General features: G+C 40.5%; 1 protein-coding gene across 6 annotated transcripts in view; it reads left to right on the top strand.

Annotated features, from left to right (window-relative positions):
• Positions 1–3,871: 3,871 nt before the first annotated feature.
• Positions 3,872–17,592, top strand: part of ZNF484 (zinc finger protein 484) — a 31,418-nt gene continuing 17,697 nt past the window's right edge. Inside the window, exons 1-4 of one of the 6 annotated variants that reach the window (XM_045042517.1) lie at positions 3,872–4,078; positions 9,557–9,601; positions 16,638–16,696; positions 17,215–17,341. In XM_045042517.1, the coding sequence (XP_044898452.1) occupies positions 16,652–16,696; positions 17,215–17,341 (172 nt within the window). In that variant the 5' untranslated portion in view covers positions 3,872–4,078; positions 9,557–9,601; positions 16,638–16,651. Of the gene's footprint in view, positions 4,171–5,831; positions 6,799–9,556; positions 9,602–16,637; positions 16,697–17,198; positions 17,342–17,592 lie in introns of those variants that run through there. The other 5 variants (XM_011288210.4, XM_019815631.3, XM_019815630.3 and 2 more) reach the window with 5 other exon arrangements.

Raw genomic sequence — 17,592 nt, 5'->3', positions numbered from 1 at the left:
AGCCTACTTGACTCTTGGACTTCGAATGATTTGCGGTAGAGTCTCAGGGAGGGGGAGATTTGCTGTAGGTTGGATACTGTCAGAAAGTAAGGCAATGTGATGATTATTTTGTGGATGGCACAGCAATCTTGTTTTTGTCTGTGCTTAGACAACATGAAATGTCCTTTTTGTGTTGCAATTTATCATGGTCTCAGAATAATCTTGTCTGAAGTTAGTATTCTGTAAGATTGTTATGTCCTATGGGACAACAAAATGATGTAGCTGTGTCAGACCAGTTTGTAATAACATTGAGGCCTAGCTATGAAGGAAATATTGACAGAATCGAAGGTAGAAATACAGCCCCACAACAATAGTTGAAGACTTCAACACTCCATTTACAATAACCTTAAGACTGAAAAAAAAGGGGGGGAGGGCTGACAACTCCAGATTGACCAGAAATGGTATATTAAGGGGGCTGTGGACAAAAGTATCTCTTGGGCAGCTGCAAGATGAATAGATCTTTTACAGTTTCACATATAGATCCACATAAATATAGTCAGCTGCTCTTTTACAAAGAAGCAAATACAATGAGGCAAAGGTAGTCTTTTCAACAAATGGTGCTGGAGCAACTGGATATCTGCATGTGCACACGCTCCCAAAGAACCTAGACAAAGACCTTATTCTGTTCACAAGAAGTAACTCAAAATTCATCAAAGAACTATATGTAAAATGCAAAATGATAAAACTCTCAAAAGATAACATAGAATATGGGGTGCCTGGGTGGCTCAGTCAGTTAGGCATCCTACTCTTGGTTTCAGTTCAGGTCATGATCTGATGGTTTCGATGAGTTTGAGCCCTGCATCAGACTCTGTTCTGACAGCATGGAGTCTGCTCGGGATTCTCTCTCTCTCTCTCTCTCTCTCTCTCTGCCCCTCCCCTGCTTACACTGTCTATGTCTTTCCCAAAAATAAATAAACTTAAAAAAAAATAACATGAGATAAAACCTAGATGGTCTTGGGTATGACAGTGACTTCTTACAATGCCAAAGGCCTATCCATTAAAGAAATAATTGGTGAGATGGACTTTATTAAAATTAAAACTTGGGGCACCTGGGTGTCTTGGTTAAGTGTCTGACTTCTACTCAGGTCATGATCTCACAGTTTGTGAGTTCAAGCCCTGTGTTGGGCTCTGTGCTGACAGCTCAGAGCCTGGAGCCTGATTTGGATTCTGTGTCTCTCTCTCTCTGTCCCTCCCCTGTTGTGGGCTCTCTGCCTCTCTTTCTCATAAACAAACAAACAAACAAACAAATATTAAAATAAAATTAAAACTGCTCTGCAAAAGACAATGTTAAGAGAATCAAAGGACAAGTCACCAACTGGAAGAAAATATATGCAGAAGACACATCTGACAAAAAATTGTTATACAAAAGACATAAAGAACTCTTCAAACTCAACAATAAGAAAACAACCTGATTTTTAAAAATGGTCCAAAGACCTTACCAGACACTTCACCAAAGAAGATGTATAGATGGCAAATAAGCAAATGAGAAGATGCTTGACATCATATGTCGTCAGGGAAATGCAAATTAAAACCACAATGAGACAATATTACACTATATTAGAATGGCTAAAATCCAGAATACTGACAAGAACCAAATGCTGGCAAGGATGTGGAGCAAAGGAACTCTCATTTATTGCTGATGGGAATGCAAATAGCACAACCACTTTGGAATACAGTTTGACAGTTTCTCATAAAACTGAATATACTCAAAATATGATTCAGCATTTGCACTCTTTAGTATTTGCCCAAAGGAGGTGGAAACTTATGCCCACACAAATATTAATTGCAGCTTTATTCATAATTGCAAAACTTGGAAGCAAACAAGATGTCCTTTGGCAGGTGAATGGATAAATAAACTTTAAGTAATCTTTACATACAACATGGGAGTCGAACTTACAACCCTGAGATCAAGAGTCACCTGCTCTACCACCTGAGCCAGCCAGGTACCCCAGCAATGGAGTATTATTTAGTGCTAAAAAGAAATGAGCTTGGGGCGCCTGGGTGGCGCAGTCGGTTAAGCGTCCGACTTCAGCCAGGTCACGATCTCGCGGTCCGGGAGTTCGAACCCCGCGTCAGGCTCTGGGCTGATGGCTCAGAGCCTGGAGCCTGTTTAAGATTCTGTGTCTCCCTCTCTCTCTGCCCCTCCCCCGTTCGTGCTCTGTCTCTCTCTGTCCCAAAAATAAATAAACATGGAAGAAAAAAAAAAAGAAATGAGCTTTCAAGCCACGAAAAATTTACTAAGTGAAAGAAGCCAAAGTTTATGTACTATATACTATAGGATAGTATATGACATTCTGGAAAACTATGATATTCTGGAAAAGTAAAAACTATGAAGGCAGAAAAAAGGTAAATGGTTTCCAAGGGTTGAGGTAGGGGAAGAGAAATAAGCAGAGAACAGAGGATATTCACAGAGGGTACCATAATGATGGATACTTGTCATTATATATCTGTCCAAACTCATAGACTATATAACACAAAGAGCGAACTATAATGTAAACTATGGACTTTAGGGGATTATGGTACATCAATGTAGATTTATCAGTTGTAACAAATGTACAAGTCTGGAGGAGGATATTAATAGGGGGAGGCTGTGGACGTATGGGAGCTAGAAGGATATGGGCAATCTCTGTACCTTCTCAATTTTGCTGTAAAGTTAAAACTTATAAAAAATTAAATTCTTAAAAAATTCCTTTTTTGTCCTTTTAATATTGAATTCAATATTTAATATCCATATCATTTTAATAATAATATTTAATACCTTGCTCTTCTCTAATTTCCTAAGATGGAAGTTTAGATTATTGATTTTAGTTCTTTCTTCCCTTCTAAACTATGCAATCAATTCCATAAATTTCCCTTTAAACACTACTTTTACTGCATCTTACAAGTGTTTATAAGTTATATATTCATCATTTAATTCAAAATATATATTTTAATGTTTACTTATTTTGAGAGAGAACATGCGTGTAAATGCGAGGGTGGGGTGGGGCACGGAGAGAGAGAGAGAGAGAGAGAGAGAGAGAGAGGGAGAATGAATCCCAAGCATGCTCTGCACTGTCAGCGCAGAGCCCAGTGCAGGGCTGGATCCCACAAACCATGAGATCATGACCTGAACTGAAATTGAGAGACGCTTAACCGACTGAGCCACCGAGGTGCCCCTATTTCGTTGTATTCTTAAAATTTCCTTAAGACTTCTTCTTTGGCCCATGGATTATTTAGAACTGTGTTGCTTAATTTACACGTGTTAGGGGCACCTGAGTGGCTCAGTTGGTTGAGTGCTGGACTTCTGCTCAGGTCATGATCCCATGGTTTGTGAGTTGGAGCCCTGCATGGGGCTTGCTGCTGTCAGCACAGAGCCTGCCTCAGATATTCTATCTCCTTTTCTGCTCCTTCCCAGCTTGCGCTCTTTCTTAAACAAACAAACAACAAAAAAAACCCCACTTAATTTAGAAGTGTTAATTTCCTGTTGTCTTTCTGATGACTTCTAGTTTGATTCCGTGTCCAGAGAACTAGGCTGTATGATTTAAGTTTTACTAAATTTGATTTGTTTTATGACCCAGGTTGTGACCTAGTTTGGCAAATGCTGCATGGGTGCTTGAATAAAATGTGTACCTTCCTCTTTTGGGGTGAAGCGTTCTATAATTGCTGCTTGTCTCAAATGGTGGCATTGAGCACACGGGAGCGAGGGGAAGGGTCTCGGTTGTTGTTTCCTGGTTGTCTCGCTCTGGTTGTTTCCTGGTTGAATCCCAGAGGAGCACCTCCGCCCAACCACGTTTCCCGAGACAACTCTGAGCTCCACGGTCTTTACATCACTTCAACATGGCCGCCTGCACGCCTGGGCGCCTAATGGGCGCCGCCATGTTGGCGCGGGCCAGCCATTTGGAGGGAGCCGCTTTTAGCAGCGAGCCATGTTAAGTACTCGCGAGCTAGGGCCAAGAAACCGCTGCTGAGCATGCGCACACCCGGGCGGCCCCGTGAGGAATCCCGCAGAGAGTGGGGCTGAGCGAGAAGGGAAGTCGGCCAGATTTAGTCACCACCTGAGGTAAACGGCCACTGTTTTGAGAGGGCGTGGGTGAGGGGTAGGTGAGTGCTGCGATGGGAGCATCGGGAGATGAGTGACGAAGCGTCGCTGAGGTCCGTGGTTAGCAATCCGGCCACTGACGGGGGCGGGCAGTGGATGCAGTCATGGGGTCGATGGGGTCTTGACTGTGGATCCGCGGGGAGCCATGGGGTCGGTGGGATCTCTGAGGGCGGGTCCGCGGGGAGGGATGGGGTCGATGGGGTCTGGACGGTGGATCCGCGGGGAGCGATGGGGTCAGTGGGGTCTGGACGGTGGATCTGCGTGGGGAGAGATGGGGTCGGTGGGGTCCGGAAGGTGGATCCGTGAAGGAGAGATAGGGTCGGGGTCGGGGGATCAGTGACGGTGGATCATTGAGGGAGAGATGGGGTCGGGGGGATCTCTGAGGGTGGAACCGGGGAGAGATGGGGACGGCGGGGTCCTGAAGGTGGATCCGTGAGGGAGAGATGAGATGGTGGGATCTCTAACGGTGGATCTGCGGGGAGACATGGGGTCGTGGGGTCAGTAGAGGTGGGTAGCTGTTGAGAATGAGGAATGAGGGATATGAGGGGTGAGAGATTGAGATCTTAACTGATTTTGTCTTTTAAGCTTATCAGTTTGTTACTATTTATTTTTTTAAGTTTATTTAATTTTTTGATAAGAGTGTGTGAGTGAGCGAGGGGAAGAGTGAGAGGGAGAGTATCCCACTCAGGCTCTGCACTGTCAGCTTGGAGCCAGAAGCAGACCTTGAGCTCACCCGAAGCGGGGCTGGAACTCAGAACTCAGACCCCAAGTTGGATGCTTAACCAGCCGAACCCCCCCAGGCGCCATATTTTTTTCTTCCTTCCTTCCTTCCTTCCTTCCTTCCTTCCTTCCTTCCTTCCTTCCTTCCTTCCTTCCTTCCTTGAGAAAGAGAGAAAGCATGAGCAGGGAAGGAGCAGAGAGAGAGGGAGAGTGAATCCCAAGCAGGCTCCTGTCAGCACAGTACCATACCAATCTTGATCCCGGGAAGCATGACATCCTGACTTGAGCAGAAGTCAAGAGTCAGCGGTGTTGGGGGTGGGGGGGATGGTCTAAATGGGTAAGGGGCATTAAGGAATCTACTCCTGATATCATTGTTGCATCATATGCTAACTAACTTGGATGTAAATTAAACAATAAATAAATAAATAAATAAATAAATAAATAAATAAATAAATAAATAAAAAAGTCAGAAGCTCAACCAACTGAGCCACCCAGGTGCCCCATTTTTTTCTGTTTCATACTTTCTACTTTCATTGTAGTGATTAAGTTTCTGTTCATTGTTTCCATTCTACACCCCATATAACTTACGTTTTTTCTTATGTTTTAATTAGAAATGTTTTATCATAGAATATTATCAATTTTACCTTTAATGGCCTCATCCCATCACCACTCTTGTCCTTTTTTATAATCATATCTCTTGCAAAAATTATTGCTGAACAGTACTTTTCTTTGGGAGATCTCATCTGATTCAATTTACATTATTTGGAATACTTTTTAAAGTATTTTCGCCAGGTAAAGATAGAGATACTCTGCAGGTACTTTTATTTCTGAAAATGTCTTTCTCTAGCCTTCACAGAGAAGTGGCCTTTTAAAGATTTTTTTTTAAGTTTATTTATTTATTTTGAGAGAGAGAGAGCAGGGGAAGGGCAGAGAGAGAGGGAGAGAGAGAGAATTCCACGCAGGCTCTGCACCATTAGCATGGAGCCCAACATGGAGCTTGAACTCACGAACCATGAGATCATGACCTGAGCCAAAACCAAGAGTTGGGCACTTAACCGACTGAGCCACCCAAGTGCCCCAGGAAAGGCCTTTTAGATACATTTCTGATATCATTTAATTTACTGCAGATGAGGCGTCTTGATTTTCTGAAAATTTTCTGTGTAAATAATCTGTTATTTCACATGTGCTTTGGATTTATGTGGTTTTGATTATCTTTAAAATTCAAGAATATCCCCAGATTTGATCATTGATTGGGTTCCTTCCTCTGCGTGTGTGTGCGTAAGTTTGTGGGGAAGGCTAATGGTACAGGCCTACTAGTGGTGTGAGTGGTGGAAAGTGTGCTTGGGTACCTGGTGCCAGTGCAGGTGCATCTGGGATTGGGACTCTTGGGATGATTGATGAAGATGCATGGTGGGTGGTGATGAAAGTGTGGAGGCCAGCAATGGGGGCATGTGATATTGTGATATAATAAGAAATAAGTATTTTAGTCTTAGTCCATGGTTCCCAGCACATAGCTCCTAAAACCTTTGTCATTTCCTAAATGATAAGAGCCACAGGGCACCTTTTGTTCCTGACTCCAGAAATTGCTCCAGAGAGATGAAGGTGAAATGGATGTTGTCATCATTCATAATAAATTCTTTTGAGTCACACCTGAGTTTACGTTAATGAAGTAATTTTTCAAAAGTCTCTCCATAACCACTCGAGAAGGGCTGGTTGCCAGAGGAGCGAACCATGTGATTAGAGCGTTGGAACTTGAAACCCATGCCCCTAATGGAGGTTGAGTCAGTCACCAATGGCCAGTTATTTAATTAATCATCTGTACATAATGAAGCGTCCATAAAACCCCAAAAGGATGGAGTTTGGAGAGCTTCTGGATTGAACGCATAGAGATGCTGGGAGAGTGCGGCACCCCTTCCCATATACCTCGCTCTATGCGTCTCATCCATCTGGTTGTTCCTGAGGTATGTCATTTTATAATCAATCGGTAATCCAATAAGTCAAATGTTATCCTGAGTTCTGTGAGCTGCTCTGGCAAATTAATGGAACCCGAGCTGGGGGTCCTGGGAACCTCTGATTTACAGCCAGTTAATAAGCACAAGTAACAGCCTGGGCTTATGATTGGCATTTGAAGTTGGGGCAGGGGGCACTCTCATGAGAGTGAGCCCTCAACCTGTGCGATCTGATGCTAACTCCAAGCAGATGATGCCAGAATTGAGTTAAATTTTAGGACATTCGGCTGGTGTTGCAGAATTGCTTAGTGTAGGGATTCCTTCCCCACCCCCGACCTTTCCAACACACACACACACACACACACACACACACACACACACACACACACACACACATTTGATGACCAGAAGTATTGAGAATAGAGGAAAGAGGGGCGCCTGGGTGGCGCAGTCGGTTAAGCGTCCGACTTCAGCCAGGTCACGATTTCGCGGTCCGTGAGTTCGAGCCCCGCGTTGGGCTCTGGGCTGATGGCTCAGAGCCTGGAGCCTGTTTCCGATTCTGTGTCTCCCTCTCTCTCTGCCCCTCCCCCGTTCATGCTCTGTCTCTCTCTGTCCCAAAAAATAAATTTAAAAAAAAATGTTGAAAAAAAAAAAGAGAATAAAGGAAAGACATATAGGAGGAATTTTTCCTTTGTGGGGCATGGAATTTACTGGTGGCAAGCCAGAACGATCAGGTTAGAGTGTTGGAGGCTCTGTGATCAGGGACTGTGGAATGAATGATTTGGGGTCTGTGAGCAGCAGGCTATGGGAACCAGTGATTCTGAGGTGTGAGTAATGGCTCTGGCAGGAGGTCAGTGTGCAGCAACTGGCAGTGGAGCCACTTGTGGAGTGCGAGTGAGGAACTGGGGGTCGGGGTTGGTGATGACTTACTTGAGGGGGCTGTGAAGTCAGATGACATCTGGTACAGTGATTGCACTCTACGTGGATTACTGATATTGTAATAATATCAGTAACTAATTTTAGGGAGTATTTATATGCCACACCTGTCTGAGTGCTTTTCAAGTATTGTAAGTTTGTTTATCTAAAAAGTATGAAGATGGGGAAACAGAGATTGAAGTGAGTTCTCTAGGTTGTCACGCTAGAAGATGGAAGAACTGAGATTCAAACATACATTGATTTGGCTCCAAATTCTCGTTGTTCCCCTGTACCACCCGTCCCACACCGTATGAGGCTCTTGGGAGGACAGCTGAGTGGCTGTCACCATGTGGCACTGTCTCTGTAGGATCTCTTTGTGTTTCCACAGATCCCTGGTGTCAGAGCACATAGTGAGCCTTCAGAATCTCTTTTTCAGACTCCAGTCCACCTTGGCCCAATATTTGCTGGCAGACTTTAGACATGAAAAGTATATTTAATAGGAATACTTTTAATATAAAAGTTCAAAGAAAAATTAATTTTAAAAGTCTCTCATGAAAAAATATTGGGGAGGATAGGTCTAGGGTCAAAGGGACACAATGACCAAGTGTGTGTGTCTTGATTAGAACCTGCTTCCAGGGGTGCCTGGGTGGCCCAGTTGACTGTCTGCCTCTTGATTTCAGCTTAGGTCACGATCTCACAGTTTGTGGGAGTGAGCCCTGCATTGGGCTCTGTGCTGACAGCAGCGAGCCTGCTTGGGATTTTCTCTACCTTTTCTCTCTCTCTCTCTCTCTCTCTCTCTCTCTCTCTCTCTCTCTGCCCCTTCCCGCTCACTGTCTCTCTCAAAAATAAACATTTTTATTTATTAAAAACAATTTTTTAATGTTTATTTTTGAGAGGGAGAAAGAGACAAAGCATGAGTGAGGAAGGGGCAGAAAGAGAGGGAGACACAGAATCTGAAGCAGACTCCAGTCTCCAACCTGACAGCACAGAGCCTGACACGGAGCTTGAACCCACAAATCGCGAGATCGTGACCTGAGCCTAAGTTGGAGGCTCAACCAACTGAGCCACCCAGGTGCCCCAAATAAACAAACATTTAAAAAAAAAAGTTACTTTGTTTTATAAGAATATAAAAATTACCTATAATTTTATCACCACCCAAATAATATATCTGTTAACAAGGTAGTATATTTCCTCCCAGACAATTTTCTTTCTTGTGTATGAATGCATTCCTATATGTGTCTATGCGTGTATGTGTGCATGTGTATGTACACACATTATTCAGTGAAAATGAAACCATACTATTTGGTACATCTTTTTATTTTTACTTGGCCGTTTAACATATTTTTCTACTGTAATTTAATTTTATGTGTCTTTATGTTTTCAGGATGGTCCACAAATTATTTAAAGAGTCTATAGTTATTGGGTATCAGTATGTTCTAGCCTTTTAATTTTGTGGTTAGCCATGCTGTGGTGAAATTTCTGCTTTTCAATTTTTGTGCAGGGGTGCCTGGGTGGCTCAGTCAGCTGAGCATCCGATTTCGGCTCAGGTCATCATTTCACGTTTCATGAGTTCGAGCCCCATGTTGGGTTCTGTGCTGACAGTGCAGAGCCTGCTTGGGATCCTCTGTCTCCCTCTCTCTCTGCCCCTCCCCCACTCTCTCTCTATTTCAAAAAATAAATAAACATTAAAAAAATAAATTAAATTTTTGTGCAGTTCAGGATGATTTTTTATGATGTAGTCCTGGAAATGAGTTTTTTGGGTCAGGTGCATGGATGCTAAATGATGTATATGTCCATGTGTGGGACTCTGGCACACTTCCTTCTCTCATTGGTCACTCTGTTCATCTCTTCTCAGATCTCTGCCTCTTTCCCAGAAGAGCCAGAAATGACCAAGTCCCTGGTGAGTTCTTATTTGTTCATTTATTTATTTGTTGTTTTGTTTTCTAGTGGATTTTAGGAAGCATCTAATAACCCATATCGTAAGATGGACAAGTATAAATTAATAAAAACCAAGATCAGAGGGAAAAAAAGAAGTGACTATCAACTCCAAGTCAAGCTTGGAGTATAGATATATGTGAGTTGTGATTTTATACAGCTATGAACTTTGAACTGTGAGATTGTCTCTGGTCTCCGTGAAAGACATAGCAATAATGAAAATGAGATACTGGTTTATATTGTTGATAAGTAATTTATTTCATCTGTAGTAAAGATTGCCTGGTTCTTGATGCTTGAGAAAAATTCTGATGGCTCCTCAGATGAATGGAGACAGAACAGTGTCTTCAACAAGAACACTGTTAGAAATACACTGAGAGGGTTTCCATCATTACAAAGCGGTGCTTCTCTCGCTGGCAGGTGACTTCAGATTCTTATTTAATAGGGTTGGGATTCCAACAGGGTGTCATTGCTGCTTGTCCAAGGACTACCTTGTGAAACAAAGTTTTGAGGTTTTATCATGAATAGGTGTTGAATTTTGATTTTCTGCATCAGTTGACATGGTTGTGGAATTTTACTTCCTTAGCCTACTGCTATGATGGATTACATTGATTTTCACATACTGAGCCAGCCTTGGCAACCTTTGAATAAACCCCATTTGATCATGGCATATACTTTTTTTTTTTTTAATGTTTGTTTATTTTTGAGAGAGAGACAGCGAGAGACAGGGCGAGCAGGGGAGGGGCAGAGATAAAGGGAGACACAGAATCTGAAGCAGGCCCCAGGCTCTGAGCAAGCTGTCAGCACAGAGTCCGACGTGGGCCTGGAATCCACAAACCGCGAGATCATGACCTGAGCCAAAGTCAGACACTTAACCGACAGAGCCACCCAGGCACCCCGGCATATACTTCTTTTTATGTATTTTATTTGCTCATACTTTGTTGAGGACTTATATTAATGAGAAATATTGGTCTATTTTTTTTTTTTTTTTTTTATTACTACTGTGTATGAATGAAAGTTCCAGTTCCCCCCTGCTTTTTCCCACACCACACCATTGGAATGTGAAGGGGCATCTTTGTTCAGCCAGGCAAGAGTGGGAGTCTAGGCCACTCCCTGGGTCTTTACTGGTGGGCGTGGGGTCAGGCCCAAAGTTTTTTGTTTCTTTGGGTTTTTAATCTGTTGTGTTTGGCTAGAGTATATTTTGCCTAAAATTTTTCTGCCTTCTAGGTTGCCCCTTTGCTGATCTTTTAGCTAGAGAGAGCAGACTTTTCTTTGAGCTCTCTTTGTGTGCTCTTGGTGATTCTGGGTTGTAGAATGTTCTAGCACCTGTCAGGGCTGTATGAGGCAGTCTTCAGGAACTAATGTTGTGTAGTTCCTTGGTTCCTGAGGTCCCTAGCCAGTTTGTCTCTTATTCTTTAGCCTTACAGAGTATTCTCAGATTGTTTATGGATGATGTCTAGGGTTTCTAGATGGGCATAGTGAAATGAGGAGAGATGAGTGCATTTGTTCCCATCTTTCCAGGAGTGGAAGTCATTCACTGATTTTTTTTTTTTTTTTTTGAAGGAGGACTTATTTTATAGTAAGCATATTCTTATATATTTTTTCAATAATATTTATCTCTTCTTTGCATTTTAACTTAAAAAAAGATTTTTTTAATGTTTATTTATTTTTGAGAGACAGAGACCCAGTGCGTGCAGGGGAGAGGCAGAGAGAGAGAGGGAGATACAGAATCCCAAGCAGGCTCCAAGCTCTGAGCTGTCAGCATGGAGCTCGACTTGGGCTCAAACCCATGAACCGTGAGATCATGACCTGAGCTGAAATCAAGAATCAGGTGCTCAACCAACTGAGCCATCCAGGTGCCCCATATCTCATTTTTTGGAAAAATGTCTATTCAGGTCCTCTATCCATTTTTAACCAGATTATTTGTGGGTTTTTTTTGTGTGTGTGTGTGTTGAGTTGTATAAGTTCTTTGTATATTTCAGATATTAACCCCTTTATTCAGTGTACCATTTGCACATATCTTTTCCTGTTCAGTAGGTTGCCTTTTCATTTTGCTGATTGTTTCTTTCACTATGTAGAAGTTTTTTTATTTTGACATAGCCCCAACAGTTTATTACTGTTTTTGTTTCCTTTGGCTGAGGAGACATATCTAAAAACATGTTGCTAAATCTGATGTCAAAGAGGTTACTGCCTATGTTCTCTTCTAGGATTTTGATGGTTTCCTGTCTCACATTTAGGTTTTTAATCCGTTTTGAATTTATTTTTGGGTATGGTGTAAGAAAGTGGTTCAGTTTCATTCTTTTACATGTAGCTGTCCTGTTTTCCCAACACCCATTTATTGAAGAGACTGGCTTTTCCCATGGTATATTCTTGCCTCCTTTGTTGTAGATCAATTGACCATATAAAGCCTGGGTTTATTTCTGGGCCTCCTATTCATTCCAATGATCTATGTGTCTGTTTTTTGTGCTAGTACTATACTGTTTAGATTACTGTAGCTTTGTAGTATCTCTTGAAATATTGGAAGTGCTACCCCCAGCTTTGTTCTTCGATTGCATTTGCTACTTGGGCTTTTTTGGTGGTTCCATAAAAATTTTAGTATTTTTCTAGTTCTGTAAAAAATACTATTGGCATTTTATAGGAATTACATTGTATCTATAGATTGCTTTGGGTAATATGGACTTTTAACAATATTAATTCTTCCAATCCATAAGCATGGTATATCTTTCCATTTGTTTGTATTGTCTTTAGTTTCTTTCTTTCATTAATGCTTTATTGTTTTTCAGGGTACAGGTCTTTCATCTCTTTTCATTAAGTTTATTCCTAGGCTTTTAGTCTTTTTGATACAGTTGTAAATGGAATTGTTTTCTTGATTTCTTTCTGCTACTTTATATTAGTATATGGAAACATAAACAATATCTTTTTTTTGTATATTAATTTTGTATCTGCAACTTTACTGGATTCATTTATTATTTCTAATATTTTTTTGGTAGAGTTTTTAGGATTTTCTGTGTATGGTACCATGTCATCTGCAAATAATGACAGTTTTACTTCTTCCTTACCAACTTGGATGCCTTTTCTTTTTCCTTTCTGATTGCTGTGGCCTAGACTTCCAGTACTGTGTTGAATACAAGTGATGAGAGTGGACATCCTTGTCTTGCCCCTGATCTTAGAGAAAAAGCTGTCAGTTTTTCACCATTGTATATGTTTATTGTAGGTTTGTCATTTACGGCCTTTATTATGTTGAGCTATACTCCCTTTATTTTTAATTATTTATTTTAGAGTGAGAGAGAGTGTGAGCAGGGGAGTGGAGGGGCAGAAGGAGAGATAGAGAATCTTAAGCAAGCTCCATGCTTAGCACAGAGCCCAGTGTGGGGCTCAGTCCCACAACCCTCGGATCATGACCTGAGCTGAAATCAAGATTCAGACTCTCAACTGACTGAGCCGCCCAGGTGCCCAGAAATATATTCCCTTTAAATCCGCTTTGTGGAAAGTCTTACTTTTATTTTTTTCATGAACAGGTATTAAATTTTGTCAAATGCTTTTTCTGCATTTATTGAGATGACTACATGATTTTTATCTTTATTTTGTCAATGTGGTGTATCATGTTGATTGATTTGTGGATATTAAACCATTCTTGTATCCCAGGAATAAACCTGGAAGAAATGGATAAATTCCTAGAAACATATAATCTTCTAAAACTGAATCAGGAAGAGATACAAAATCTAAACAGACCAGTTACTAGTAGTGAAATTGAATTGATAATGAAAAAAAAAAAAAAACCCAACAGACAAAAGTCCAAGACCAGATGGCTTCACAGGTGAATTTTAGCAAACATTTATTTTATTTTTTATTTTTTAAATGTTTATTTATTTTTGAGAGAGTGCAAGTGGGGGAGGGGCAGAGAGAGGGGGACAGAGGATCTGAAGCCCACTTTGCACTGACAGCCGTGAGACCTATGTGGGGCTTGAACTCATGACTGAGATCATGACCTGAGCTGAATGAAGTCAGATGCTCAATCGACTCATCCACCCAGGTGCTCCATCTAGTAAACATTTAAGGGAGAGTTTAAGGGGTGCCTGGGTGGCTCAGTAGTTTAAGCGCCTGACTCATATTTCTGCTCAGGTCATGATCTCACAGTTTGTGAGATAGAGCCCTGCATTGGGCTCTGTGCTTAGAGCTCAGAGCCTGCTTGGGATTTTCTCTCTCTCCTCTCTCTACCCCTTCCCCGTTTGCTTGCTCTCTCTCAAATAAATAAACTTAAAAAAAAAAAGTAAAGGAGAGTTAAAGCTACTCTTGTCAAACTATTCCAAAACATAGAAGAAGAAGGAAAGCTTCCAAATACATTCTAAAAGGCCAGCATTACCCTGATACTAAAACTGGACAAAGACATTACAAGAAGTATAGACCAAGATCCCTGATGAAACATATACAAAAATTCTCAGCAAAATATTAGCAAACTACATTCCACAATACATTAAAAGGGGGTGCCTGGGTGGCTCAGTGGGTTAAATGTATGACTTTTGATTTTGGCTCAGGTCATGATCTCACAGTTTGTGAGTTGGAGCCCCGCATCTGGCTCTGCACTGATGGCACAGAACCTGCTTGGGATTTTTGTCTCCCTCTCTCTCTGTCCCTCTACTGTTTGCTCTCTAGCTCTCTCAAAATAAATAACAATAAATTTTTTTTTAAAAACAATACATTAAAAGGATCATTCACCATGATCAAGTGGGATTTATTCAATCTTTGCTTTATCTTGAATGTTTAATCCATTTACATTTAAATGTTTATTTATTTTGAGAGAGTGAGAGCACCATTGGGGGAGTGGCAGAGAGAGAGGGAGAGGGACAGAGAGGACCAACTGTGAGATCATGACCTGAGCCAAAATCAAGAGTCAGATGCTTAATCACTTGAGCCATTGAGGCTCCCAAGTCCATTTACATTTAATGTAATGGCTGATATACTTGCACTTATGTATACTATCTTACTATTAATTTTATATTTGAACCATCTATTTAATATTATTTTTACATTCCTTTCTTAATCTTCTTTTAGATTACTCAAAATTTAATTTTTTCCTTTGTTAACTTGCTCATTGTATACATTCTTTTTTTACCCTAGGTATTACAGTATTCATCTTTAAGTCGTTGTTATTTCTACCCCCTTCTCAATAATTCTGGGATACCAAATCATCTTAATTCCATTTACCACCTCTCATCTTTGCATTCTTATTTTCATGCATTTAAATTTGACATGTATTTTATTATTATTTTTTTAAATGTTTATTCCTTTTTGAGAGACAGAGAGAGACAGAGCATGAGTGAGGGAGGGACAGAGAGAGAGGGAGACACAGAATTCGAAGCAGGCTTCAGGCTCTGAGCTGTCAACACAGTGCTGGATGTGGGGCTTGAACTCACTGGCCATGAGATCATGACCTGAGCTGAAGTCGGATGCTTAACCGACTGAGCTACCCAGGCGCCCTAGATTTGACATGTATTTTAAACATCACTAGATATTACTGTTACCATTTTGTATAGTCTTTGCAGTTTTATAAAGTTGGATTTGAGGAGCTTCTTGAATCTTTGGGTTAATGTTCACTGATACCTCTCAAATATTGCCTCTGCCCCACATTCCCCCTCTGTCTTCTCAGACTACAATATGTTATTCCTTTTCACTGTGAATATTATGAATAATGCTACTATGAATTGTCATGTGCAAGTTTTATGTAGACAAATGTTTTCATTTCTATTGGGTATATACCTGAAAGTGGACCTTTTGGGTCATGTTGTAACTCTGTGTTTAACTTTTTGAGAAATTGTGTTTTTCAAAGTGGTTATATCATTTTACATGTCCACTATCACTGTACAAGGGTTCCAATATTTCCACTTCCACACTAACCATTTATTATTATCTTTTTTTTAACTGAAGCCATCCTCGTGGAAATATACCCCTGATGACTAACAATATTAAATATCTTATTATAGTCATCTTAGTGAATTTGAAGGGGTATCTCTATGATTTGGATTTCTGTATCCTTTATGACTAAAGGTACTGAGGATCTTTACATGTGCTTTTTCCCATTTGTGGATCTTTAGAGAAATGTATATTCAGGTCCTTTATTCATTTTAATTGGATTATTTATGCTTTATTGAGTTACAGGAGCTCTTTATATATTCTAGATACAGGTCACTTACCAGACATATAATTTGCAAAAATTTTGTTCCAGTTTTTGGGTTGTCTTTTCACTTTCTTGATGATATCCTTTTAAGCACAAAGTTTTTAATTCTGATGAAGTCCTATTTATTTTTTTCTTTTTAACTTTTTTTTTAATGTTTACTCATTTTTGAGAGAGAGACAGACAGACAGACAGACAGAGTATAAGTTGGGGTGCTGAGCTGTCAGCACAGAGCCTGACGGGGGGGCTTGAACTCATGAACTGCGAGATTATGACCTGAACCGAAGTCAGATGCTTAACTGATTGAGCCATCCACTTGCTCCTCTACTTTTTTCTTTAGTTGCTTGTGCTTTTGACTTTATATCCTAGGAATCATTGCCAAATCGAGCATCACAAGGATTTACCCTTTTAGCTAAAGTGTAAATTTGGCTAAATATAAGAACATTTAGGCCTTTGACCCATTTTGAGCTATTTTTTTTAATATGGTATGAGGTAGGTGTCCAACTTCATTCTTTTATCCTTTTTTTCCCCAATTTTAAGTTGTTTTGACACCTGTGTTGAATGTCAATTGACTATAAATATGAGGGTTTATTTCTTGATTCTCAGTTACATCCCATTGACCTATATGTCTCTCTTTATGCTAGTACCACAGTGTTAAAAAAAAAAAAAGTGCCTATTTTAATTATCTTTTTTAAAGAAAGAATGGACTTATTCAGTGAATTGGTAAGTGCAAAATGAATGGCAGAATATATTTTATCTTTTAAATGAAGTTTTAATGACATATGGCATAGAAAAGAATGCACAAATCATAAAGTTTTATGAATTTCCACAGCATACCAAAAAAACATGACCAAAACAACCCAGAATATTATCAGTACTACAGAAAGAATGGCATGATTTATTTATTTATTTATTTATTTATTTATTTATTTATTTTTATTACTTTAATATAATTTATTATCAAATTGGCTAACATACAGTGTGTAAAGTGTGCTCTTGGCTTTGGGGGCAGATTCTGTGGTTATATTTTTTTTTAATGCTTATTTTTGAGAGGGAGAGAGAGTGAGAGCATGGGGGTGGCGGGATGGGGGGTGGGCAGAGAGCGAGGGAGACACAGAAACCGAAGCAGGCTCCAGGTTCTGAGCTGTCAGCACAGAGCCCGATGTGGGGCTCAAACTCACGAACCACGAGATTATGACCTGAGCCAAAGTTGGAGGCTTAATCTTGACTGAGCCACCCAGGCACCAACGTGATATTTTTAATGAGATTTATTTTCCCTCAAATAATGATATCAAATATAGGTGTTTAGTGAGAACTTTATATGTTGTAGCATGATGAACATTATTAAAAGTAAGTTCCTAAATACCTTGTTTCCATTCTTCACATTGAATAGGAATGTGTTTTTGCAGGGGTCAGTGTCATTCAAGGATGTAATGGTAGACTTCAGCAGGGAGGAGTGGCAACGATTGGACCTTGCTCAGAAAAGCCTGTACAGGGATGTGATGCTGGAAAACTATTTCAACTTGATCTCAGTGGGTAAGCACAGCTCCCCTGGGGATAAGGCTGTACCTGTTTGAGTATATTTGCATTCTCAGTGGAATTTTTTAAATGTGTGGAATTTCTGTGATATGTGGGAATTCTAAAGGCTGCAGGTCTGGGAGGGGCCAACATGGCGGAGAAGTAGGGGGAATCCATACTTCCTGCATCTCTCAAACAAAGAAGTGTGGAAGCCAAAGGACTTTGAGCACCAGAACCTGGGAGGAAAAGAGACTGAATCTACTAGGATG

Source organism: Felis catus, chromosome D4 (genome assembly GCF_018350175.1).
Source record: "Felis catus isolate Fca126 chromosome D4, F.catus_Fca126_mat1.0, whole genome shotgun sequence".
Lineage (NCBI taxonomy): Eukaryota > Metazoa > Chordata > Mammalia > Carnivora > Felidae > Felis > Felis catus.
Note: the sequence above shows the minus strand (reverse complement) of the source record. Positions and strands in the feature narration are given on the sequence as shown.